The sequence below is a fragment of the Emydura macquarii genome, unplaced genomic scaffold, assembly GCF_026122565.2.
Source record: "Emydura macquarii macquarii isolate MOO-44397 ecotype Brisbane River unplaced genomic scaffold, CSIRO-AGI_Emac_v2 contig_1170, whole genome shotgun sequence".
Classification (NCBI taxonomy): Eukaryota; Metazoa; Chordata; order Testudines; family Chelidae; genus Emydura; species Emydura macquarii.
The window spans coordinates 952,427-980,132 of record NW_027131307.1 but is presented as its reverse complement, the minus strand read 5'-3'; the positions used below and the strand labels follow the sequence as shown (position 1 = coordinate 980,132).

At 42.8% G+C, this 27,706-nt stretch overlaps 1 protein-coding gene across 1 annotated transcript in view; it reads right to left on the bottom strand.

The window, feature by feature from the left end:
* Positions 1-27,706, bottom strand: part of MMP24 (matrix metallopeptidase 24) — a 250,246-nt gene that overhangs the window by 159,543 nt on the left and 62,997 nt on the right. The window contains exon 3 of the mRNA XM_067546868.1: positions 10,047-10,163. Coding sequence (XP_067402969.1) covers positions 10,047-10,163 — 117 coding nt within the window. The remainder of the gene's footprint in view (positions 1-10,046; positions 10,164-27,706) is intronic.

Below are 27,706 nucleotides of genomic sequence, written 5' to 3'. Positions count from 1 at the left end.
TTCCTTCTTATATCATGACTGCTTACTTTGATTAAGAGCCTTTGGTGAGGAACCTTGTCAAAGGCTTTCTGAAAGTCCAAGCACACTAGATCCACTGGATCACCCTTGTCCATATGTTTGTTGACCCTCCTCAAAGAATTCTAATTGATTGGTGAGGCATGATTTCCTTTTACAAAAACCGTGTTGACTCTTCTCCCAACAAATCCTGTTCATCTATATGTCAGATAATTCTGTTCTTTACTAAGGTTTCAACCAATTTGCCTGGTACTGAAGTTAGGCTTACTGGCCGGTAATTGCCAGGATTGCCTCTGGAGCCTTTTTTAATAATTGGTGTCACATTAGCTATCCTCCAGTCATCTGGGACAGAGGCTGATTTAAGTGACAGGTTCCATATCACAGTTAAAAGCTCTGCAATTTCATATTTGAGTTCCTTCAGAACTCTTGGGTGAATACCATCTGGTCCTGGTAATTTATTACTGTTTAATTTATCAATTTGTTCCAAAACTACCTCTGCTGACACCTCAATCTGGGACCGTTCCTCAGATTTGTCACTGAAAAACCTCCCTCACTTCCTCTGCAGTGAAGACTGATACAAAGAATTAATTTAGCCTCTTCCTAGTGGCCTTATTTTCCTTGAGTGCTCTTTTGGAACCTTGATCATCCAGCGGCCCCACAGAGTGTTTAGCAGGAATCCTGCTTCTGATATACTTAAAGTTTTTTTTTTGCTCATAGTTGCTGAGTCTTTGGCTTCAAATTCTTTTATGGCCTGCCTACTTATACTTTTATGCTCCTTTCTAGTTTCCTCAGTAGGATTTAACTTGCAATTTTTTTACTCTAATGGCCTCTTTTACTTCATTGTTTAGCCATAGTGGAACTTTTTTGGTCCTCTTACTATATTTTTAAATGTGGGTTATATATTTAATTTGAGCCTCTATTATGGTGGTTTTTTTAAAAAAGCTTCCCTGCAGCTTGCAGGCATTTCACTTTTCTGATTGTACCTTTTTTAATTTCCTTTTAACCAGCGTCCTCATTTTTGTGTAGTTCCCCTTTCTGAAGTTTAACGTTACAGCGGTGAACTTCTTTGGTGTTTCCCCCCACAACAATGTAAAATTTAATTGTATTATGATCACTATTACCAAGGGGATTAGCTATATTCACCTCTTGGATCCAATCCTGTGCTCTGCTTTGAACTAAATCAGGAGTTGCCTCTCCCCTTAAGGGTCCCAGGACTAGCTGCTCGAAGAAGCAGTTATTTATGGTGTCTAGAAACTTTCTCTCTGCACCCAGTTCTGAGGTGACATTCTCAGTCAGTTTGAGGATAGTTGAAATCCTTCATTATTATTGAGTTTCTATTTTTACTGCCTCTCTAATGTCCCTGAGCATTTCACAGTCACCATCACCATCCTGGTCATGTGGTCAGTAGTATACTCCTCCTGCTATATGCTTATTAGTCAAGCACTGAATTTCTATCCATAGAGATTCTAAGGTAAATTTTGATTAATTTAAGGTTTGTACTATATTTAACTCTATGCTTTCTTACATATATAATGCCACTCCCCACCAGCACGACCTACTATGTCATTCCTATATATCATTTGTTCTCTAACTAGGGGTTGCGAGCTCCAACCCCAGCCAGGTCTGTGAGCCTCCCTGCTTCCTCCTGGTGGAGGAACATGGGAGCGAGCAATGATAAACAGATACTGCTCACCCCCCCCCCTTCCCCAATGTTCCTCCGTGCTCCCTAGGGGGCTGTGGAGGGGAGGAGTGAGAAGCAATGCCAGGACTCCCTTGTCACTTTCCTCACCTGGGCTGTGCTGTGAGATGAGCTTCAGAAGTTGCTGTTCTCTACCCTCCCCTTACTCAGCCCAAGTGGGGAAAGTGACCTGGATGCAAGGAGTCCTGATGTTGCTCCTCGCTCCTCCCCCTCACAGCCCCCTAGGGGTGCGAAGAGGAGCAGCTTTCGAGATGGAAGCAAGCAGCAATCCCAGCTGCTCTGTGAATGCAGTGCATGTTTCCCCAGGTAGGTGCAGGAGGGGGTTGCAGAGGTTAGAGGTGAAGCGGACACAGTGCAGGAGCCAGGGGCAAAGAGGGAGTGTGGAACCCATGGGGGCCAAGGGCAGGCATCCACAGGGAGTTGCACTCAAAGTTTTGCTGTGTGAAAGGGGTCATCAATACAAAAAGTCTGAGAACCACTGCCATATATTTTGTGCCCTGGTATTACCATATCCCATTGATTATCATCATTCCACCAAGTTTCTGTGACATCTATGTTGTGGGGCGGCTGCCCCACACTAGCCTGAAAAAACCCTAGGGAGGCTGTGCTAGGAATAGCCAATCAGGGGCGAGGAGGCCCTATATAGGCAGCCAGCAAAAAGGGCAGTCATTCCCAAGAGCTTAGGAAGGGAAGGCAAGGCTGGCAGCCCTGCAGACTGAGGAAGGTCAGCATCACAAACAGAGCAGTGGCTAGCTTTGGAGAAGGAGCAGCTGAGAGCCCTGAGGTAAGGGCTGGACAGTAGACTGCAGCTGCTACTGAAGGAAGTGGCTAGATTGGGACTGCAGAATCCCCCAAAAGGGGAGAGAGCACAGATTGTGGCACAGCCAGAGGGTTGTGTCATAAAGCAGATGTCACGGGTTTTGGAGAGACGTGGGTCCTAAAGCAGAGATATAACGGAGAGCGAGACACAACCACGTGAAGGCACTGGGACCTGCAGAGCTGATTCCCCAGACTAACAAATAGGAGGCGCAAGAACAGTGGTTGGAGCCCCATTGCAGCCTATTATATCAATATCCTCACTTAATACCAGGCACTGAAGTTCACCCATCTTAGTATTTAGACTTCTAGCATTAGAATACAAGCACTTCTAAAATTTGTTAGCTGTCTGCCACTATGTGATGTCATTGAATGCGACTCTTTTTCATTTGACAATTTCCCTTCAGTTTCCTCCTGCACTTGATCATCCTCCATCTGCTCCTCCTTATTAGGATATAGAAAATCCCCATTAATAGATCCTCCCCTAAGGAATGTCTCTGTCCAAACCATGTGCTCCTCCTGCATCTGTCGGCTGTCCCCCAGCCCTTAGTTTAAAAATTCTTCTACAACCTTTTTAATTTTACATGCGAGATATTTGGTTCCATTTTAGTTTAGATGGAGCCCATCCTTCCTGTACAAGCTCCTCCTTTCCCAAAAGGTTCCCCAGTTCCTAATAAACCTAAACCCCTTCTTCCTACACCATCATCTCATCCATGCAAAAATGATTAGGGAGCTGGAGCACAGGACTTATGAGGAGAGGCTGAGGGAACTGGGCTTGTTTAGTCTGTAAAAGAGAAGAATGAGGGGGGATTTGATAGCGGCCTTTAACTACCTGAAAGGGGGTTCCAGGGAGGAGGGGGCTAGGCTGTTCTCGGTGGTGGCAGATGACAGAACAAGGAGCAACGGTCTCAAGTTGCAGGGCGGGAGGTCTAGGTTGGACATTAGGAAAAAGCTTTTCACTAGGAGGGTGGTGAAGCACTGGAATGGATTACCTAGGGAGGTGATGGAATCTCCATCTTTAGAAGTTTTTAAGCTGTGGCTTGACAAAGCCCTGGCTGGGATGATATAGCTGAGGTTAGTCCTGCTTTGAGCAGGGGGTTGGACTAGATGGCCTCCTGAGGTCTCTTCCAACTCTAAGATTCTATGATTCTATGCATTGAGACCCTGCAGCTTTGCTGTCTAACTATCCCTGCACCTGGAACTGGAAGCATTTCAAGGAATGCTACCATGGACTTCAATTTCTTACCTAGGAGCCCTTTCTCCTACCTTTCCCTATGTCACTGGCACCTACATGTATCACAATCACTGGCTCCTTCCTGTAGGTGCTCCACTTTAGGTGCCTGTAGAGCAGTGCCCCTCAGTGAAAGGACAGAGCTTTAGCGTTGCAGTTGTGGCGGATGATAAAACCATATGTCCAAATAGAGCATCTGATGATGAGTGCTGCTCTATGGCATAATGTTGTGTGAATGTATGGGCCGATGCCCAGGTTTCTGCTTTGCAGATGTCCATAATAGGGACATCGTTAAGGAAGACTATTGAAGCAGAGAGAGCTCTGGTGGAGCATGTGCAGGTACCCGGTGGTAGTTGTAGCTGTTGTTGACAATAACAAAGGTCAGTGCATCCAGAAAGCTATTTATCACAGAATCATAGAAGATGAGGGTTGGAAGGGACCTCAGGAGGTCATCTAGTCCAACCCCCTGCTCAAAGCAGGACCAACCCCAAATAAAGCATCCCAGTCAGGGCTCTGTCAAGGCACACCTTAAAAACCTCTAAGGCTGGAGATTCCACCACCTCCCTAGGTAACGCATTCCAGTGCTTCACCACCCTCCTAGTGAAAAAGTTTTTCCTAATATCCAACATAGACCGCCCCCCCCACTGCAACTTGAGACCATTGCTCCTTGTTTTGTCCCTTACTTCCTCTGAACTAGGGATGTAAATTTCATTTGAAAAAAGGTAACCATTTAAACTATTAAAATTATATTGGTTAATGGTTTAACTGATATAATTATTCCCCCTGACATTCTTCCCCCTCCCCTCAGCCCGAGTAGCATCCCCAGCCCAGCTCCATGGGGGACCCTCCCCCATCTCGGTGCTCCACAGTGGGGCTCTCTTCAGTGTGTGCACCAGGGCCTCTGCCTCCCCAGGCAGCAACAGCAGCACAGCCACATCTGCCATGGCCCGATGCCATCATCATGGAGACCAAGAGCCCGTGCCACCGGTTAACCAGTAAGTATTAGTCTTAATGGTAAGGTCATTTCGGTTTCTCAGAGCCATCAAATAGCCACGCCTTGTGGTGGAGTCTTGCTGGGTTTGGGTGATGAACCTGGCCCACATCCTGGGAGAGGAGATGAAGTAGAAGAGGAAGAATGCGCGGTGGGCACACAACCATCTTTAGGAGTTAGGGAAACTATGTTTGCCTGGGCCATGCAACTCTGGAGTTGCCAATATGACTCTGGAATTGTCGGTTCAGATTTTGTGTATGACTCGTGATAGAAGACAGGTCAGAGGGAATGCGTACAGTAGGAGTGCATCTCATTTGATGAGAAAAATGTCACCCAGAGATCCAATCCTGCTCTGGAGCAGAAATGTGGGCATTTGGTGTTTTTGATCATTGCAAAAAGTCTATAGCTAGGGACCCCCACTGTCTGAATATATTCTGTAGTACGCCAGGGTTCATTTCCCACTCGTGGTCCTGGGAAAATTTTAAGCTTAGTGCATCTGGAGTGGTGCTTTGGCATCCTGGTAGATAGGAGACTGAGATGTCGATGTTGTGACTGATGCATCAGTTCCATAGTAGCATAGCTTCCGTTTCTAGAGAGTGTGACCATGTCCCCCCTTTGCCGGTTGATATAAAACATGCAAGTGATGTTGTCTTTGAGCATCTTTATAGTTTTGTTCTTTATCATAGATAGGAAACAGGAGCATGCACTGTGAAGCACCTGTAGCTCCAGCATATTTATATGTAGGATGGATTCTAATGGGGACCAGATGCCTTGGACCATATGATTGTGCAAGCGTGCCCTCCAACCTAGTAGGGAGGCATCCGCAGTGATTATCATCATTGGAGGGTTCTGTACAAAGGGGATTCCCACACAAACATTGTTTGGTTGCATCCACCAATGCAGAGAGTCTTTTACTTTGTTTGGCACCCTGAGACATTTGTTTATGCTGTGTGTGTGTGTGGAAGAACATCATTGTGGACATGTGGCCCAACAGCTGGAGGCAGATCTTGGCCCATGTCTGGGGACTGCCTAGTGTCATGGAGATTAGACTGAGTAAAGTCATGAACTGTTGTTGGGGCAGCGAGGCTGTAGTCTCCAGAGAGTTAAAGTAGGCCCCAATGAACTCCAGTTTCTACACAGGTGTGAATGTTGATTTCTGTGTATTTATTTGTAGGTCTAGATGTGTGAAAAGTGCTACTGTGTTCTGAGTAGATTCTAGCACCCCTTGTTGAGTTGATGCTTTGAGTAAACAATCATCCAAGTAGGGGAATATTATGACTCCTTGTCTGCATAGGTGAGCCAACACCACGAGAACTTTTGAAAATACCTGTGGGAAGTGAACAGTCTGAAGAACACTACTTTGCACTGAAAGAGGTCTTCTCCTAGAAAAAATCTGAGGAACCTCCTGTGTGAGGGATGTACTGTTATATGAAAATATGCATCCCGGAGACTGAGTGCCGAGAAGCAGTCCCCTCTTTCCAGTGATGGAATTATGGTTGCTAATGTGACCATCCTGAAGCATTGGGTCTTCATGTATTTGTTAAGTTTCCTTAAGTTGAGAATAGGCCTCCATCCTCCATTTTTTTTCTGGGTTAAAAGTAATGAGAGTAGAATCTTCTCCCTCTGTGTTGTGTTGGTACAGGTTCTATTGTGCCTGTGCATGTGAGATGGTTTACCTCCTGTCACAGTAGATGATCGTGAGAAGGGTCTCAGGATAGGGACAAGGAGGAAAAGTGGTAGGGGGGATGTGTAGACCCAAAGCTTGATTCTGTTATATTGATTCTATGTGAAATACTCTTATGCTTTTGGTATGTGACAAACCACCACAGCAGTCTCTGTGAGGCTTTGCTTTGATCTGTTCACTATTGATAAGTTTGTTTGAAACCACCATCTGTTTGTCCAAAACTAACAAACGGTCATTGATTATCCTGTTTGTAAAGTTCTATTGTTGAAGTACACGTTTTAAGATCACTGCTTAAAATAACATCAGCAAATGTTCTGAAACAGAAAGATTCAATATTAAATGAGGATGTTTTGTAACAGTAGTGAATGTTTTATATAAAAAGAAATGTTATTGTTTCTGAAGGATACTTGTGTCTTCCAAGTACAAGTTTTAAGTAAATGTTAAGAGATTAGGGTATGAATAGATGAATGAGTGATGTGTGTATGTGAGACCAGGGAGTGACAGGAAAAGGCGCCAGCCTTGGATGTTCAAGGGAGTGAAGATAACAAATTTTACCCAGATGGCCAAATAATGCCCACCCTGATGATCCTGGAATCCACCTTGAAGGACGAAAACAAGATGAACTATGAAAAATAACAATGATCATGCTTGCAAAACATGGGTGATTATTAATCACACCAGGATGCAGACGCAGCATGATGAAGCAGAACCCATAGAGTAACATAAGAGCTTACCCCTATAAAAAGGGGACGAAAAGATGAGGACTTTGGGTTTGGTTCTACAATCATCCTCCAGAAGCATTGGTGCACACCAGTAGACCCTTGCTCCCTCCCTCGTGTCTTAGCCACCTGGCCACTCGACTAAGACGAGCAACTGAGGTTGGTAACTATACTTCATCTTTGTAGAACCTTGTGTGTGCGTGTGCACGTGCAGGAAATTGTTTTTTTAAATCTTTGTATTCACAATAAATGTGGCGTATTGCCTTGTCCCCCTGAATAAGATTCTGCAGTTTATTTTATAAGTATAACAGATGGAGGTAAATGAGATAGAATAGCCAGTCTCAATGAGCTCTATTATCCATCTGTCTGATGTGATGGCATGGGGTCTCCAAATGGATGGGAGGTAGCGGGTGTTTCCAGCACTTGTGGGTATCTTGGGTCTTCGATCAAAACTGCAAAATTGTTGTCTTGAAGAAGGTTGCTGGGATGGACTCTATCATCTTCCAGGTTTATGCTTCCATCTTTGTGGGCTGTACTGTCTCTGAGGTTGTATATAAGACACAGACCAGAATCTTTGCGCTGAATAGTACTTGCCCTGCTTTTTCTTATTCATAGGTGTGTGTATGCCCAAGGATTTCAGCTTCGCTCTGGAATCCTTTAATATGTGAAGGGACTCATCAGTTTTGGATGCAAATAGTTTGGGGCCTTCAAATGGGAGATCCTTGACCATTGATTGTACCTCTTTAGGAAACCCAGAGATGTGAAACCAGGATCTGTGGTGCATAACTATGTCTGCCAAGTCCAGTGAGGCTTGCAAGGTTGTTTGAGAAAGAAGATGGCTCTCCAATATGGTCATCCTGAATTATGTCTTCTTTTCCTCAGGCAGAAACTCAATAAAAGCCGATAGTTTCAAGTAGTTTGTATAATTATGCTTGGCCATTAGAGCCTCATAGTTGGCGATCCTAAATTGTAGGCCTTACAACCAAAAACATCTAGTCTCTCCCAGTTCCTGACATATGAGGTGATTCTGGAATGGTGTTGTCTGTCCCATTCATTCACTGCTTCCATCAACAGGGAGTTTGGTGTGGGATGTGAAAAAAGGAATTCCATTCCTTCAGAGGGCACATACTACTTTTTATCCACCCTTTTGCAGGCAGGGTCTGCCAGAAGACTTTGGCTCGGTTCATAAAGGCATCATTGATTGGTAGGGCGATTTTGGAGGAAGCTGATGTGTGTAGTATGTACAGCAGTTTATGCTGGGACTCTGGCACTTCCTCTAATGGAATGCCCAAGAAGTTTGCCACTCTCTTAAAGAGCTCCTGAAATTGTTTAAAGTCAAACCCCTTGGTGGTAGGTGGGGGCATAACAGTTTCATCCAGGGAACAGGATGACAAGTTGGCTGCTAGTGCAGCTTCTGGTCTGAGGCCTCCTCCAGTTCCTCGACCACCTCTTCAGGGGGCTTGGAGGGTCCCAAAACAGAGGATAAAGGGGAATGTCTTGACCTTACCCTGTGTGGACTGGGAGGCATATGGTGTTGTATTAGGTATGCTGCCCATGCGTCCCAATAAGGTGACTGTGCTGGGAAAGGCAAGTGTGTTGGCATCCATGGTTGTCCGTACCAGCCCTGAGTTTAAGACCCTGGGTGATAATCCCTTTGCTGTGATTGACCTGGGTCTCGGCAGATGTATGTGCAGGTGAAGTGTGATGGGAGGAGTAAATTTCACCTTCATCCTCATCACTCAAAAAGGGAGGAGCAGATCTGGGCGGTGTAGTAAGATGGCTCAGTACCGAGCATGCTCGAGTGAGATTGGTACCAAGAAAAGGAGATTCCAGCATTGAGGAGACCAGGAGATCCTTGTGTCAAAGGAACTGCTGTGGAACCAAGAGCATTGGTACTGATAAAGGTGACCTATATTCTTTGTTCCTAGATACAGGACCTTGCATCTGACAGCATTAAAATATTCTGTGTGATCTGTCCTTCTTTACCGTTCCTCCAATTTTTCTGCCACCTGCAAACTTTACCAGCAACAAGTTTATATTTTCTTCTAGATAATTGGTAAAGATATTGAATAGCACTGGGCCAAGAATAAATGCCTGTAGAACTTGATTAGAAGCATCACCTTTGGATGATAATTCACTATTAACTATTACTAGATATTTTTTACTTTATTTCCATTATGAAATTACATAATATAGTTAATTTTAGAAATGTTTTCACTACGTTTGTGTAGCCTGTAAAAAGTAAAAGCTAGTCTGCAACTCCTTTCAGTTAGAACCAATTATTTCAAATACTTCATTTAGTTTTAATACAAGTATCATAAAACATTATGTACTTTGCAGAAAATTCCTGGCAGCATTCACTGTGACTCTGGACTTTATACAAACTCAGAATATTAGATAAATACAAATAAATATAAAGAAGAAATTTGTTCATTATTTTAAAGTGACAAAATGTCTCTGAGTGCTTTACTGAACAAAAAGAAAAAAGACACCCATTTGTAATATTCAGCACCACCTCTGAAAAACTGTCAGTAAATATATTCAGGGTTAAATGACAATCAAAAAGCAAGTAGGGAACAAATAATTATTAGGTAGCACTTTTGATTGTCATTTAAGTCAAGAGCCAGATTTCAAAAGCACCTAAAAATGCTGACAGGAATTTAGGCAGGTTAGGTGACTAACTAATGGGCCCTAAATACTTTTGAAAATCTGGCCCTAAATAATTTTGAAAATGGGATTTAGACCCTTAGTCACTTAGGCACTTTTTAAAAAAAATTACCTAGTTCAAAGGGCTGGGAGTATGTATGAAAAGACAATTTCACTTTTCATGGCTCAGTATAAAAATCTACATCAAGCTGTTCTTCACCCTTTAAAAAAAAATTAGAATATACCTGTACGTTATATGCTTCTGTCTCCATTTTTGTCCAGTTAATGCATATCGCTTATTCCTTCGGTTATGGCTTAAATGGGGATGGTCAGGAACCCCACATCGAGGCTTCTTCATCCATCTAAAAAAAGCCCAGAACAACCCACTGGTGAAAATCTGTTCAATCTGGAAAATAAGTTAGATGTAATTTTTTCTGTTTGTTAAAATTGGTTTAATCCTTGGTTTAATTTGAACCAGTGTTTACCAGAACAAGGAGAATGAACTTATGCTGCAAAATATAAGCAGTGTACTGAGCAGAATGCTCTTAGATAAATCAAGGCCATTTACACCTTTCCCCGAAAGACAAAAAGATCTGGTTAAAATCTCTTATCGATGCTAAGTGAAACAGTGTATTGTGGGAAAGTGGAAAAGAGATAAGAATTAGTTCTGAGAAGTCAGACTGCAAATGGATTTTGAGAAAAGACAGGATAAGATTCCTAGAAACAGGAGACAGAAGGGGAAAAAGAGAAGGGAAATATGATGTGAGTGAGGCTGAAAGTTAGCAGTGTAAGTCCAGCAATGGGAGCAGCCAGAATGTTCAGGGTGAAAAGACTAGGCTGGAAGTTAATTCTTATTCAGTAGACACTGAGGACTGATAGCTCAGTATTTTAGTCTCTCTCACTCACACTCCACACCCACAACCCCCTGGTTGAGAACCCACTGTCCTAAATAACCATCTGATGGTGTGTCTACACTGCATCTGGGAGCAAGCCTCCCAGCCTAGTTCCACAGACTTTCTTAGTGGGATTTGTACTAGCATGCTACAAATAGCAGTGTAGACATTGTTTTGAGGCTGTGGCTCGAACTGGAGCTCAGTCTTGAGCATCCACAACGTCTACACAGCTCTTTTTAGCACAGTAGCATGAGCCCCATACATGAGTCTGTCTACCCGGGCTGGGAGGCTTGCTCCTAGGTGCAGTGTAGATACACCATCAGATGGTTATTTAGGACAGTGGTTCTCAACCAGTGGTATGCCTACCCCTGGAGGCCCTTAAAGGTCTTCCTCGGGTTATATCAACTCATTCAGATATTTGCCTAGTTTTACAAGAGGCTACATAAAAAGCACTAGTGAAGTCAATACAAACTAAAATTTCATACAAACAAAATGAGAAAGGAAGCCATTTTTCAGTAATAGTGTGCTGTGACACTTGTATTTTTATGTCTGATTTTGTAAGCAAGTAGTTTTTAAGTGAAATGAAACTTGGGGTGCACAAGACAAATCATACTCCATTAAGAACCACTGATTTAGGAGATCTGAGAGTGTTCACCAGTTCTTGATGGTATATGGACTGAATCGTAGATTCAGAGACCAGAAGGCACCATTGTGATCATCTAGTCTGACCTCCTGTGTAACACAGGTCATAGAATGTCTATAAAATAATTCCTAGAACCTATCTTTTAGAACATTCAATCTTAATTTTCAAATGGTCAGTGATGGAGAATCCACATGACCCTTAGTAAATTGGTTAATTATTCTCATTGTTAAAAATGTATGCCTTATTTCTAGTCTGAATTTGTCTAGCTACAACTTCCAGCCCAAGGGTAGTGTTATACCTTTCTCTGCTAGACTGAAGAACTCATTATTAAACATTTGTTTCCCACCTAGTTACATATAGACTGTAATCAAGTCACCCATTAACCTCTTTGTCAAGCTAAATAGGTTGAGCTCTTTGAGTCTATCACTATAAGGCAGGATTTCTAATTCTTTAATCATTGTCATAGCTCTTCTCTGAACCCTCTCCAACTTTTCAACATCCTTCTTAAATTGTGGACCCCAGAACTGAACACAATATTCCAGCAGCAGCCACACCACTGCCAAATACAGAGGTAAAATAACCTCACTGCTCATCCTGGAGATTTCCATTTATGCATCCAAGGATCGCACCAGCCCTTTTGGCTACAGTGCTGAACAGGAAGCTCATGTCCAGCTGATTATCCAGCATGACACCCAAATCTTTTTCAGAGTCACTGCTTCCTAGATTAGAGTGTCCCATCCTGTATGCATGGCCTACATTTTTTATTCCTAGATGTATACATTAGTAATTAACTGTATTAAAAACATACAGTGTTTGCTTGCTCCCAATTTATGATGTGATCCAGATTGCTCCCTATTATCGATCAGTCCTAATAGTTATTTACCATTCCAATTTTTGAGTCATCTGCAAACTTTATCAGTGATTTTATATTTTCTTCCAGGCCATTGTTAAAATGTTAAATATGAAGTGACAAGAGTAGATCCTTAAAGAACCGCATTGGAAACACATCTGTTCGATGATGATTCGCAATTGTGGAAGGAACAGTTTTATATACTCCATTTTTTGTATCCTACTTTTATACCAAGTTATATATTCTATTTTATATTAAGCTTTTAAGACTACATCTTGTATGCTAAAGATTCCATCTTGGATTTTTAGTAGCTTTCTTAGCCTTGAAACAGATACATTTTGCAGATGTTGCAGGTTTTTGCAGCTGTCAGTAGATAACGGGACATTGCTAGCTAGCTCAAAGAGATAGTTATTATAGTAATCTGGGACCCTGTTCAATTAGCAACATGAAGGAATTTCTTAGTATACCTTAATAAAGAAAAGGTTGAGCTAATGAAAATGTACCGTAATACGTCATCTTTTTCTTTGTCTGAATACTGTATAAAACTTAGTGATGTGCATCTGTAAGGCAGATGTCCTCAGGAGCCTTAGGGTGACTGACACTTCTCCGAGCTGCTCATAATAAACTGCCTCAAAGAACTACACACTCAAGTCTTTATTTAGAAGAGCCCTGAGCTTTCCTACGACACCATTTACATTTTGAGATTGTCAGTTAGCCAGATTTTAATCAGTTTAATATGTGTTATGTTAATTTTATATTGCTCTAGTTTTTTAATCAAAATGTCACGTGGCATGAAGTCAAACACCTTACAGGAGTCTAAGTATTTTACATCAAACAAACTTGTAAACTCATCAAAAAAAGATATCAAGTTAGTTTGACAGAATCTATTTTCCATAAGCACTTTCGGATTGTCATTAATTATATTAATCTCCTTTAACGCTTTATAAATCAAGTTCTCTGGGGAAAGCTGAGCCTTCTCCCTGAGATCAGTCCGTGGGAAAAGAACTGATGTAAGCCAGATGTAGGAAGTGAGGTACTCTGCCCTACATTTCCAGCCAGCTGCCTTGTCTTGTTCCTGGGACCACATCTGGACAAAGACTAAGGCCTGGTCTATACTACATAGTTAGGTTGATGCAAGGCAGCTTCTGTCGACCTAATTGTGCAGGTATCTACATTTAAGTTAGTCTCCCACCGCTGTAAGCACCCAGTTATGCAGACATAGTAACACCACCTCTATGAGCAGCATAAATGTACTTAAGTCAATGTGGTGTGAGTGCAGACACTGCCTTACCTATGTTGACCCAAAGTATCCTCCAACAACTGTCCCACATTACCCCACACTGACTGCTCTGGTCACCATTGTGAATTCCATTGCCCAGTGGTCATGGAGATCAGAGGTTCCCCCTCCCCTTTAGAACTCTGAGAATTTTTTAAATTCCTTTGCCTGGTTGCCGAGCTTGGTGAGCATACCTAGCAGCTCTCTCTTGCTGAATACAGCTGCCCAGTTGTCCATGCCAGCTACACGCTCCAGGCATTCTCCTTCCTGGAGTAGACAGAAGATATTGAATCTCGTGGGCCTGTGAAGAGAAGAGGCTGGGCAGGTATAGCTCCAAACCAGCCATGGAAACATCAACATCTATGAGCAGATTTATCCAGGATGTAGGAGAAGGGGTATGACAGGGATCAGCAGCAATTCCACACATAAAAAAAGGAGATGTGTCAGGAGCACCAGAAGGCCAGGGAGGCCAACAATCAATCTAGTGCTGAGCCACAGACCTGCTGCTTTTATACAAAGAGACGCATGCTACGTGGAGAGCCCTGCCCCACACACAACACCGTGGATACCTCCAAGGAGCCAGAGTCACAAGCCCCTGTCATGAACAATGAGGAGGAGGACAAGGAAAAGGAGGAGTATGGGGGACAAGCAACCAGGGGATCCAGCTTCTGTCACACCACCAGGGAGAACACAGCTCTGCCACAGGGAAGTAACAGGCAGCCAGTGGCCTCCCTGTGACAGAGCTGTATTCTCCTCTCCTGGTGGTGTGACAGCGTCCTCTCTAGCCAGATAGCTTTTCTCAGTTTTTCTCAGCCTTGGAAGTCTTCATATAAATATTCACAATTAATTCCTTGTGTGCATGGATGCTCCTCAGCCTAGCCACCTCCTTCTGTAGCTATTCTACCTTCTTCCTGAGAGAGTCTCCCTGCAGACACCTTTCACCCCTGCTTCCAATCTCAGTGATGAAGAACCACTATGCTGGCCTGACAATGAGGGATGAGGAATGAAGATGGAGGAGGAGAAACTCTGTACCCCCAAGGCTGGGAGGATCACAGCCACCAGTTCAAAAACAAAAAATTGGGTAGTGGTGGTTGGTGACTTCCTTCTGAGGGGGACAGAGGCACCTATCTGATGGCACGACATGGCATCCTGGGAGGTGTGCTGCCTGTCAGAGGCCTGTATCCAAGATGCTACAGAGGGATTTTCAAGGATCATTCAGCCCTCTGATTACTATCCCAAGGTACTCATCCATGCCTGGGCACTAATGATACTGAAAGGTATGACCCTGAGCAGATCAGAAGTGACTACCAGACTAGGGGTAAGGATGAAGTTCTCTTCGATCCTTCTGGTCAAAGGTAGGGGCTCAAGCAGAGACAGATTCATCCTGAAGGTGAACGCCTGGCTGCGCAGATGGTGTTACCAGGAGTGCTTTGGCTTCCTTGACCATGGGATGCTGTTCTAGGAAGGACTGCTGAGTGAAGATGTGATCCACCTATCGAGGAAGAGGAAGGGTATGTTTGGCTACAGACTGGCTAAACTAGTGAGGTGGCCTTTAAAGTAGGTTCAACAGGGAAAGAGACAAAAGCCCACACAAGTCACAAACATGAGACCTGACTGAAAGGTCGGAAACTGGGGGAAGCATGGGCAATTATAGCAAGGACAACAGAGGAACAAGAAGTAACAGAGGAGAAATGAAATCATTATCTTACATATCTGTATATTAACGCAAGAAGTATGGGAATAAACAGGAAGAACTAGAAACACTAGTGAATAATCACACTGACATATTTGGCATCACAGAGACTTGGCGGGATAATACACACGATTGGAACATTATTATGGAAGAGTACGACATGCTCAGGAAGGGCAGGCAAGGAAAAAATGGAGGAGGTGTTGCCTTGTATATCAAAGATGTATACACTTGAACTAAGGTTGAGATGAAAATAGGAGACAGACTTGTTGAAAGTCTCTGAGTAAAAAATAAGGGTGATGTTACAGTAAGAGTCTACTGTAGACGAAGAAGAAGAGGTGGAAAAGGCTTTTTTTTAAAACAACTAACAAAATCATCCATAGCACAGGACCTGGTGATGATGAGGGACTTCAACTACCCAGATATCTCTTGGGTAAAATAGTACAGCTGGGCACAAATTATCCAACAAATTCTTAGAATGCATTAGAAACAATTTTTTATTTCAAAAGGTGGAGAAAGTAACTAGGGCAGAGACTGTTCTAGCTTTGATTTTGATAAACAGAGAGGAACTGGTTGAGAATTTGGAAGTGAAGGTAGCTTGGATGAAAGTGATCATGAAATGATGAGTTCATGATTCTAAGGAATGGTAGAATGGAAAACAGCAGAATAAAGACAATAGATTTCAAGAACACACACTTAAGCAAACTCAGGGAATTGGTAGGTACAATCCCACGGGAAGCAAGACTAAGGGGAAAAACAGTTTGAGAGAGCTGGCAGTTTTTCAAAGAGATATTATTGAGGGCATAAGAGCAAACTATCCCACTGCATAGAAAAGATAAGTCAGTATAGTATCTTACCATACTTCCTAACCAGGAGATCTTCAATGATCTGAAACTCAAAAAAGTGTCTTACAAAAAGTGGAAACTAGGTCAAATTATGAATGATGAATATAAAAAAAAAAAAACCAACACAAGCATGTAGGGACAAAATTAGAAAGAGCAATGCACAAAATGAAATTAAATGAGCTAGAGACAAAAAGGGTAACAAGAAAACATTTTACAAATACATTAGAAACAAAAGGAAGACCAAGGACAGGGTAGGTCCATTACTCAGTGAGGCAGGAAAGACAATAACAGAAAATGTGGAAATGGCAGAAGTGCTAAATGCCTTTTTTCCCCCCCTCTAGTTTTTCACCAAAAAATTAGGTAGCAATCGGATGTCTAACATAATGAACACCAATGAAAATAAGATAGGATCTGAGACTAAAATAGGGAAAGAACCAGTTAAAAATTACTTAAAGAGGTTAGATGTCCAAGTCGGCAGGGCCTGATGAAATCCATCCTAAAATAATCAAGGAGTTGACTGAGGAAATATCTGAGCCGTTAGCAATTATCTTAAAAAATTCATGGAAGACAGAAGAGATTCCAGTGGACTGGAAAATGGCAAGTATAGTGCCAATCTATAAAAAGGGGAATAAAGACAACCTGGGGAATTACAGACCAGTCAGCTTATCTTCAGTACCCAGAAAGATAATGGAGCAAATCAATTTGAAAACACCTAGAAGATAATAAGGTGGTAAGTAACAGTCAACATAGATTTGTCAAGAACAAATCATGTCAAATCAACCTAATAGCTTTCTTTGACAGGAGTGACAAGGCTTGTGGATAGAAGGAAGTGGTAGATATGGTATATCTTGAATTTAGTAAGGCTTTTGATACTGTGCCACATAACCTTCTCATAATCAAACTAGGGAAATACAGCATAGATGGCACTACTATAAGGTGGGTGCATAACTGATTGGAAAACCATACCCAGAGAGTTATCAATGGTTCACAGTCCAGTTGGAAGGACATATAGGGTTGGGTCATGCAGGTATTGGTCCTGGGTCCAGTTCTGTTCAATATCTTCATAAATGATGTAGATAATAGCATAGAGACTATGCTCATAAAGTTTGCAGATGATACGAAACTGGGAGCAGTTGCAAGTGCTCTGGAGGATAGAATTAAAATTCAAAATGATCTGAACAAACTGGAGAAATGGTCTGAAGTAAGTAAGATGAAATTCAATATAGACAAATGCAAAGTACTCCACTTAAGAAGGAACAACTGATTACACACATACAAAATGGGAAATGACTGCCTAGGAAAGAGTACTGCAGAAAGGGAGCTGGGGGTTAGAGTAGATCACAAGCTAAACATGAGTATAACACTTGCAAAAAACCGAACATACTACTGGGATGTATTGGCAGGAGTGTTGTAAGCAAGACACAAAAAGTCATTCTTCCATTCTACTCCACACTGATTAAGGCCTTAACTGGAGTATTGTGGCCAGTTCTGAGTGCCACATTTCAAGAAAGATGTGGACAAATTGGAGAAAGTCAAGGAAAGAGCAAAAAAAATTAAAGGTCTGGAAAACAAGACCTATGAGGAAAGACTCAAAAACTGGGTTTGTTTAGGCCATATTTAGGCTGTGCTGCTGTAAGACTGCTCATGTAGCCACACTATGCTGGCAGTAGAGAGCGCTCCCATCAACATAATAAAAACACCTAAATGAGCAATGGTAGCTACATCAGCAGGAGTGCATCTCCTGCCGACATACCGCTATGCACACAAGCGCTTATGCCAGCAAAATTTATGTTGCTCAGGGTGTGTGTTTTTTCACATCCCCTCAGTGACACAGTTTTGCCGACTTAAGTGGAAGTGCAAACATGGCCTTAGTCTGGAGAAGAGAAAACTAAAGAGAGACATGACGGTTTTCAAGTACATAAAAGGTTGTTACAAGTAGGAGTGTGAAAAATTGTTCTCCTTAACCTCTGAGGATAGGACAAGACGCAATGGGCTTAAATTGCAATAAGGGAGGCTTAGGTTGGTCATTTGGAAAAGCTTCCTATCAGGGTAGTTAAGCACTGAAATAAATTGGCTAGGGAGGTTGTAGAATCTTCGTCATTGGAGGTTTTTAAGAACATGTTAGAAAAAACATCTGCCAGGAATGGTCTAATTATTACTTAGTTCTTGTAGGAGACTGGATGAGATAACATATTGAGGTCTCTTCTAAATGTGCAGATAAATTTCCAATTAAAGGGATGGCACCCCCAAAGGAGCAAAAAACATCTTTTGACTTTTCACTAATTTACTCATGCTAGAAGCAGCAGTGGTACATCTAAGACAGGTAGAGTTGCTATCTGCTTTTCATTCCTATCTAGAACTGGGGAGGAGGGACATGTGAAGCGGTTGGTTTACATACACAAGGATGTCTCTTGAATCTTCTGAGAGAGCTTGATGAAATTTTCATGGAGGTACTCTACAATCCTCTGCCAAAGGTTTCTGGGGAGGGCTGCCTTATTTCTTCATCCACAGTAGAACACTTTTCTATACCACTCAGCGATAACTTCAGCAGGCACCATTGCAGTACACAGGCTAGTGGCATACGGGGCCTAGGCAGCTTCAGGATGCCAGTGGCAGCTATGCTCTCTCTGCCTTTGCGACCCTAAGGAGTAAGGTATCAGCTAAAGTCATCACTGCCTGTGGAAAATGGTGACAGTATTCACTGCCATTGCCTTGTGCTACCAAGCAATTCCCTTCTAATTTCCCCAACTTGCAGCAGGCCATATTCAGCATGGCTGGTGCTGTGACTGGTGCCTTGCACAAGCAATCCAAAACACAAGTAAGAATGTAGTGCTTAAAACTTTGGAAGAGCAAAAAGAGTGAATTCAGCATTTTAAGTTTCCCCTTTTGTAGTGAATATGTTGACATAGGTGCCTTGGCCTCTTATCTTCAAATGTGGTCATTGTAGCTTTTAGGGTGTCTCCCTCCATACCAGCAGAATGCCTGAGCCAGATCAGGAGAAAAAAGAAGAGGACTTGGGATGACATATTCCAAAAGATCCTGCAAGCCAATGCTGTATTGGACCGTGAGGAAAGGGCCTGGAAATGAACACTACAGGCAGCTTGGAGAAAGAAAGAGTGGGGAGAAAGTCCCTGGAGTCCCAGCAGCTGAAGGAGAAGGAGATGCACCATAAAATAATGGGGATTCTCAGGCAGCCGCAGACACTGGAGGACCTTGCATGTTCAACAATCCTGTCCTCACTTCCCTCAGCAGCCTATAGAGAACACAATATCGGGACCTTACTATAACCCCCCCCCACTCAACATTCCATGTGACATCAGGGGTCACTGCACTCTCTCTATTACTCCACCTTGCAAAACATTAAAGACAATCACAGGTTCACATACAGACTTGTGAAAGCCACAGTTGGTGTGTGTGTAGCTGAAATGGATATGAATGTTCTTTCCTCTGCATACGTTCCGGTCTCTTAAGTGTTTTTATGTATTTGTTTTAAAATGGCCTCCCCTTTTTTTGCATGGATTGTTACAGAATAAACTTCCATTATTTAGAACATAATTCATCTTTACTAATTCACAACATATGTTGACAACTGATCAGCTGTTCTGAAAGCTACCAATTACCTATTACTGCACAGTGTCACACAACTCATAGGATCATTCACAAACAAAATTAATAGGTCCATTGACAATGTTATACAGCAATCACCACGATTCCTACCAGGCCACAAGTGAGCTAGGCCAGATGCAGCACACTACAACAATACACATTATTCTGGCTCACTGTTAAAATGGTCTTTCAAAACCTCCCTGAGCTGTATAGCTCCACCTTGAGCTCTTCTAACAGCCCTTGTAGTATCTAGTCGTTCAAATTCAGCAGACAGCTACTCCACCTCTGCCTTCCATTCTGGCGGAAACTTCACCCTTTTCTTTACCTATATTATGTAGGACACAACAGGCAGCTATAACTATTGGGATATTTTTCTGAGATCCAATCTTGTGAGTAAACACCACCAGCAACACTTCAAGTGACCAAAAGCACATTCAACTGTCATTCTGCACTTGCTGAGCTGGTAGCTACATTGCTCGATGGTGGTGTCCAAGTGGCTGATGTACAGCTTCATGAGCCAGGAGTGCAAAGGATAGGCTGAGTGCCCAAGGATCACTACTGGCATTTCAACACTCCCAATGGTAATCCACCAGTCGGGAAAAAGTCTCTGCTTGTAGCTTTTTGAACAGTCCTGTGTTTTTAAAATGCAAACATCATGCACCTTCCCTGACCAGCCCACATGGGGAATGCTTCACTGACATCAATGATTCACCAATGGTTGCATAACCATAGAGAAGTAGCCCTTTCTGTTGATATACTGAGTGGCAAGGTGGTCTGGTGCCAAAATAGGGATATACATGCTTTCTATTGCTCCATCCAGAGCCGTCCCTAGGGTAGGGCGGACCGGGACGACCTCCCTGTGACCCGCACTTTGGCAGGCCCCTCTCCAGACTGGGTGGGAGGTGGGCAGCTGCAGCCTGCCTCCCGGCTGTGTGCTGGGACCTGGTGGGAGGCAGGCAATGGAGTACCAAAGGGGCCAGGCCCCCGGGCAACAGCCTGTGGGAGGCACCAGGCCAGCCCTTCACGACATACAATGGGGCCACAGGAGCTCTAAAGGGCAGCTGGAGCCAGCCGCTCCTCAGAGCTTCCTGTGCCCCCTGCATGTCAAAGGGCCAGGCCAGCACCCCCCCTGCAGGCCAGAGGGTGAGGCCACCCCATCCAAGCTGGCACCAGGCTGCAGGGCTGGAGTGGGAGAGGCGGGTGCCACGTGTCGGGTAAGTGTGGGAGGGGGGCATCCCATGCTGGAGGAGGTATGCAGCATGTTCCCACCCCCACTTCCCACAGGTACAGGCACACTCCCTCGGGGCAGCTGGGGGGGCAGCGTCATGTTGTGGGAGCCAGTGTCCACTCCTGCCCTGTGCAGAGGGGGAGGGGGCGTGTGAGACCTGGGTGGGGGAGGGCAAATGCAGGCTTACCTTCTGGGCGCTGGAGACCCAGGGTATGCCACTGGAGCCGGGCGAGGGGCCCACACAGTGTGGTTTTCTCAAGGCCCTATGCATCCCGCTATGGACGGCCCTGCTCCACCATAGTTCAGGAACCCCAGAACTGCAATGCTATCTCTATATCCTGCACAGTGTCGAGCATCACAGTCCTGCATAGCAGGAGGCAATTAATGACCCTGCACATTTGCATCACAGTGACCCCCACGGTGCATTTCCAAACTCCAAATTGATTCCTGTCTGACCAATAGCAATCCAATCTTGCAAGTTTCCACAGGGCAATCACTTCTCCGCTGTCAATGCAGTTCTCATTTGGTGTCCCTGGGGCAAGCTCAATACACAGATCAAGAATATGGCCTTGTGCATCCAAAAGTTCTGCAGCCACTGCTTATCATCCCAAATTTGTATTACAATGTGATCCCAGCAGTGAGTGCTTGTTTCTTGGGTCCAGAAACGGAGCTCCACCATCTGCAGCTGCGCCATGAACTCCAACAACCTTGAACTGGTTCTTACTGTGTCCCACAGCAATCTGTCCTCCAAGAAATCGTCATGCTCCCCAATCATTCAGTTCTTCTTGCAGCTCTGCAAATACCCCGGGATCACGCATCCTGTGCTTGCAACGCTCATGACAATAGTCCAGAGATGTGCAGGCTCCGTGCTTCTGTCAGAGATGACAGACAACAAAGAGTGCCATGTGGGTTTGTGGAGTTTTGAAAAAAGATGCAAAAAAGTTATGGGATACCCATAACATTATGGGATGGAGATAGTTGCAAGCTGAAAAGCTGATCCATTCTCCAGTCTCCCCTATGTAACTTGTTTCGGCCCCATCATTCATTGCCACCAATACAAGGATCACAAATATGCACATGCACAAGTGATATACTAACTGCAAGCTAGACACTAAAAATCATGGTCTTAATAAAGACACATTACAACAATCTTTAACTCACTAACCCCTCTTCTTTGTTCTATGATTGTAGAGCTGGTAACAGGCCATTTCATCTCAAATGGTCTCTTGGAACATGCGTTAACTATTTATGCTAAACAATCTGTTCCACATTGTATTTAACTGACACTCTGAATACCTTTAACCAGACCTGAAATAGAGCAGTGTGTGTGCTTGAAAGTTTGTTTCTGTCACCAGTAGATGTTGATCCAATAAAAGATACTACCTCATTTCACCTTGTTTCCTGTAATATCCTGGGAGCAGCACAGCTACAACACTGCAAACAATGAGTCATGTGACACCCTTGGATGGTTGGCTGCAGAGATTGAACCTAGGGCATCTGGTTCTTAAACCAGGAGTCTTTGCTGCCAGAACTAAAAAAATCCAGCTCTGTTAGTTAAGTCTTTAACAGGCTCATCAACCTATATATTTGGCCCAACCACCACCTGGTGGGGACATATTGCTAATTGAATATGGATTACACTAACTGAATGAAATGGGAAATACTCCATCACCTGCATCCTGGGTGGTGTCCCAGTGCAATATATGAATAACAGAATTTCACTGTATTGTAATATTACCTACTCTTTTTGGTTTCTTGTTTTTAAGGGTTAATAATAAAAGTAGAATTAATTTTTCTACCAGGGATGAAGTCTGGAGACTGTCTTGGGCTACAAAAAACATTAATTAATTTGGAATTTTTCCTGTAAAAGAAGTTTTGGTAGAACCTTTCAAAAGTTACTAAGACTTTATTTAGTCTTGATTTAGCTTGTGCCCTGACTGTTTGGGGTGGGGAGAAACTGATGCCTCTGTAATTGGACAGGAAATGAAAAAAATGGAACCTGGAAGTACAAGACATGAGAGGCTTTTATATATTATTAAACATACATGCTAGAAAGCAACTTGGCATACTATAGAGTATCCTCAAAAGGGAGGCTGTGATTCTCAAAGCTGCTACGGATTTGAATGTCTGTTTTTCAAACTGGATAGCCACATCCCCAAAAGTAGCTTTAAAAATTTCCACCTTAATGTTTACCCAGATTTGGGTGCTGGCTCAACAGATAGCAGGAAACTGTGTGTGGTGTCTTCATGCATGCAAGTTAAATAAGGTGAAGACAACCAGTAAAATAAAAAATGACAATATAAATAGTTTTAAAATTATAGTTATTACTGCAACCCTTTAAAATGTACATAAAACGTCTGTGTTTAAAATTTGTAGCTTGTTTTTGAGGCTTGGTTCAGTTCAAAAGAGCTATTTGTGCCAGTAAACTGCTAAACTTGTCCTTTTCTTCAATTGGTAGGTTTCATAGATTCCAAGGCCAGAAGGGAGTATTGTGATCATCTGCTCTGACCTCCTGTAACACAGGCCAGAGTACTTCCCTGAATTAATTCCCGCTTGAACTAGAGCACATCTTTCAGAAAAACCTCCAATCTTGATTCAGAAATATCCAGTGAGGGAGAATCCATCATAACTGTTGGTAAATTGTGCCAATGGTTAATTACTCTTACTATTAAAAAAATCTGTACCTTTATTTCAAGTCTGAATTTTTCTAGCTTCAACTTCCAGCGAAAATGGTATGTTATATCTTTCTCTACTAGACTGAAGAGCCCTCTATTAACAAATTTCTGTTTCCCATGTAGGTATTTATAGACTATGATTAAGTCACCTCTAAACCTTTGCTTTGATAACTTACAGATTGAGTCCCCTGAGTCTTTCAATATAAGGTATTTTACCAATCTTTTAATCATTGTTGAGGCTGTTCTCCAACCTCGCCCCAATTTTTCAACATTCTTCTTGAATTGTGGACACCAGAACTGGACACACTATTCCAGCAGCAGTTGCACTAGTGCCAAATACATAAGTAATTTTGTCACACATAGGGCAACACCATGCAGTATCTTTGAGGACAACTGTATTAAATTACAAATGATTTCTATACAAATATGTTCTGCTGCAAAGTGGAGGGTTACCACAGCTCCTCCAGGAACTAAAAATTGTGGGGGGTGATTGCCCCTGGGATGTAAACAATTCCAGAGGAGCACAACAGTCTGGAATGGCTCAGGAGGGGTCTTCCAAAGACTAGGAAACAAAGGAAGTGTTTTTGGTATAAAAGCATGAGTTTGAACTGATACAGGGTCTTCCTTTTGATGCAACAAACAGACAGAATAGTTGTTCCCAGCAGGACCCCAAACCTTAGAAGGACTATTGGCCTATTAATCTCTCCATGTGGAAGGTGGGTAAGTTCTAGTACATTTATTAGTAAGCATGTGAATGTTTATTTATTTATTTATTTTATAAGTTCTCTACTTTTTTTTATCCTAAGAACAAATGCATTCTTCTGAGAAAGTTGAATGGTAATTTGTAACTGCTGGCAATACACTGTTCAGAGAATCATAGAAATGGAGCATTGGAAGGGACTTCAAGAAGTCAAAATGCAGCTCCCTGCACTGTGGCAGGACCAAGTAAGTCTACACCATTCCTGACAGGTGTTTGTCCAACCTGTTCTTAAAAACCTCCAGTGATAGGAATTCTACACCTTCCCTTGGAAGCCTATTCCAGACGTTAACTTACCTCAATTAGAAAGTTTTCCGTAATATCTAATTTAAGTCTCCTTTGCTGTAGATTCTGTGGACAAGGAGAACAGCTGATACCCATGCTCTTTAGAACAGCCCTTAACATATCTGAAGATTTATCAGGTACCCACTCAGTAAAGCCATTCTCTGAGGGAGAATTTATCAAGGAATGTTTGGTTGACTCTGATGCGATATTGTGCCCAGACAAGAAAAAAAAAAAGATCGAAAACATTTTGTTGTTAAGGCAAACTGTGGTGAGATGTGTAGAAGAAGAGAACTTGGACCAACAGTTGAAAAGCAAGGTAAATGATTTTCCATACTTCATACTTGCACCCGACGAGAGTTGTAACGTTAAAAACACAGCTCAGTTACTGATTTTCATTCGAGGCATTACCACAAATTTTGAGCTCACAGAAAAACTGGCAGTCAATGAAAAATACAACTACTGGAAAAGATCTACTGGAGGCAGCAAATAACAGTGTCTCAGAACTGGGATTGAAGTAGAAGAAATTGGAGGGTGTGACCACTGATGGAAGCCCTAATCTGACAGACAAAAATGTTGGACTGTTGAAAAGAATACAAGACCAAGTGACAGAAAATAACCCAGAGCAGAAAATAATTTTTCTACATTGCATTATTCACCAAGAGGTCCTCTGCAAAAGTGTTCTGAAACTAAGAAATGCCATGGATACAGTTACAAAACTGGTCAACTTTATTAAAACAGGAGCATTAAAACACAGGCAATTTGTCTCTCTGCTGCAGGAGTCTGAGCCCTGATCTACACTTACCTGGAAATTCGGCGGCAGTCGATGGGAGTTATGCAAGCTACACAGAGTAGCTTGCATAACTCCCGTTGACTGCTGTGCTTCCCTTCTGCACGCCGTCTTCACTGCACTGCGCCACTTGAGGAGGTGGTTTATCAGCATCGACTTCCTGAGCGACTGAGCGGGTCTACACTGACCGCTCAATCAATCCAGAAAGATCAATCTGACAGCAGCGACTTTGATGCTTCTGATCAACTTACTTCTGTGAGCAGACATTTTCTGTGATGAAGTTCAATAAACCAAAGAACAGATCTTCAATCAGTGACGACCACCTTGCAGCAGTGCTCCACATTGCAACAACAGAAGACACACCTGATTTCACCTCCCTTGTTTATGCCCGTCAGAGACTTTCTTCTTCACAGTTTCTTTTTTTTTTTTTTACACTTAATTTTAACAAAGAACATAAATTGTAAGTAAAAGTTTAGCGTTAGTGTTATGATTACAAATTTTACAAGTGTTCGCAAAACGGTTTGCACTATGAGTTGCCTCATTAGATAAGTTTTGGATAAACGTAATCAGTTATTAAGTGTAATTACTTGGTTGTGGAAAGACCATAATGGGGTCTTTATATAATAGGTGGTGAGGTAAGTTCATTAATAGAGTCGAAATGTGTGGCACGTGATGACTTACCCAAATTCGTGGAGTGGCCCCTCTGCGAAAACCACTGTCCACCCCTGGCCTAGAGGGAGGAAGCTTGAAAGGGGAAAGCCTGCCAAAGGGAGGGCTGGCAACTAGGGAAGTCTGCTCTGCCTTGGAGACAGCTGGTTATAGGGATAAATAAGCAAAGAGGAAGACTATAGGGTACAGAATGGGTTTCCAAAAGATAGACACTTACCCTGATCAAAGATAATAAAACCTACAGATAAAGCCCACCCCCCAAGGGGTGACTGAGAGACTGCCAAATAAGTCTATTTTTTCTCTTTTAAAATTTGATTCTCCCAGTACCCAGAGAGGGAGAAAGAGAGAACCCTTTTTTTGTTTGCAGTAACTGTTGCATACCACAAGCAGGAAACAGACTCTGCAAGTGCTATAGTAGAGAAGCAACCACAAATTGTGATCTGGGGAGACTCAAGGGCACCTCCCCTTACCACAAAACCCCAGAATATTAGTCTTTTTCAGAACTGCACCACATTGTTGACTCATATTCCATTTGTGATTCACTATAATCCCCAGATTCTTTTCAGCAGTACAACATAGAATCATAGAAGATTAGGGTTGGAAGGGACCTCAGTAGGACACCTAGTCCAACCCCCTCAAAGCAGGATCAACCCCAAATAAGTCATCCCAGCAAGGGCTTTGTCAAGCCAGGTCTTAAAAACCTCTAAGTATGGAGATTCCACTAACTCCCTAGGTAACCCATTCCAGTGCTTCCCCACTCTCCTAGTGAAAAAGCTTTTCCTAATATCCAGCCTAGACCTCCCCCACTGTAACTTGAGACTATCGCTCCTTGTTTTCTCATCTGCCACCACTGAGGACAGCCTAGCTCCAACCTCCCAGGAACCCCCCTTCAGGTAGTTGAAGGCCACTATCAAATCCCACTAATTCTTCTCTTCTGCAGACTAAACAAGCCCAGTTCCCTCAGCATCTCCTCATAAGTCATGAGCTCCAGCCCCCTAATCATTTTTGTTGCCCTCCGCTGGACTCTCCAATTTGCCCACATCCTTTCTGTAAAGGGGACTCCAAAACTGGACACCAATATGCCAAATGAAAATGAAATGCTCTAACTGAAATATTCTGCACTTATATTTATTGAATTTCTTCATCTTGTTGATTTCATAACTATTCTCCAATTTCTCAAGGTCATTTTGAACTCTAATCCCATCCTCCAAAGTGCTTGCAATCCCTCCCATCTTGGTGTCATCTGCACATTGTATAAGCATATTCTCACTGTACTATCCAAATCACTAATGAAAATATTGAATAGCACCAGACCTAGGACTGACCTCTGTGGCCACTACACCCTCCCAGTTTGACAGCACATCATTGATAACTACTCCCTGAGTATGGTCTTTCAATCAGTTGTATACCCACCTAAGTAGTAATTTAATTTACACCACATTACCCTAGATTGCTTATGAGACTGTCATGTGGAACTGTTACCAACAGTCATACTAAATCAAGGTATAATACATCTACTGCTTCCCTCCTCCCCTCCCCTGACCACTGGGTCAGTAACCCTTACAACCCAAACTTACAATTTAAATGAATGCTTGTCAGCGTTTGCCAAGTAACTAAGTAAAACCAAAAGCTCTGTTTAAAAATAACCCCAAACCTTCCTATCACTGTTTAATGTTATACCGTAAGAGTTTATAAACACTT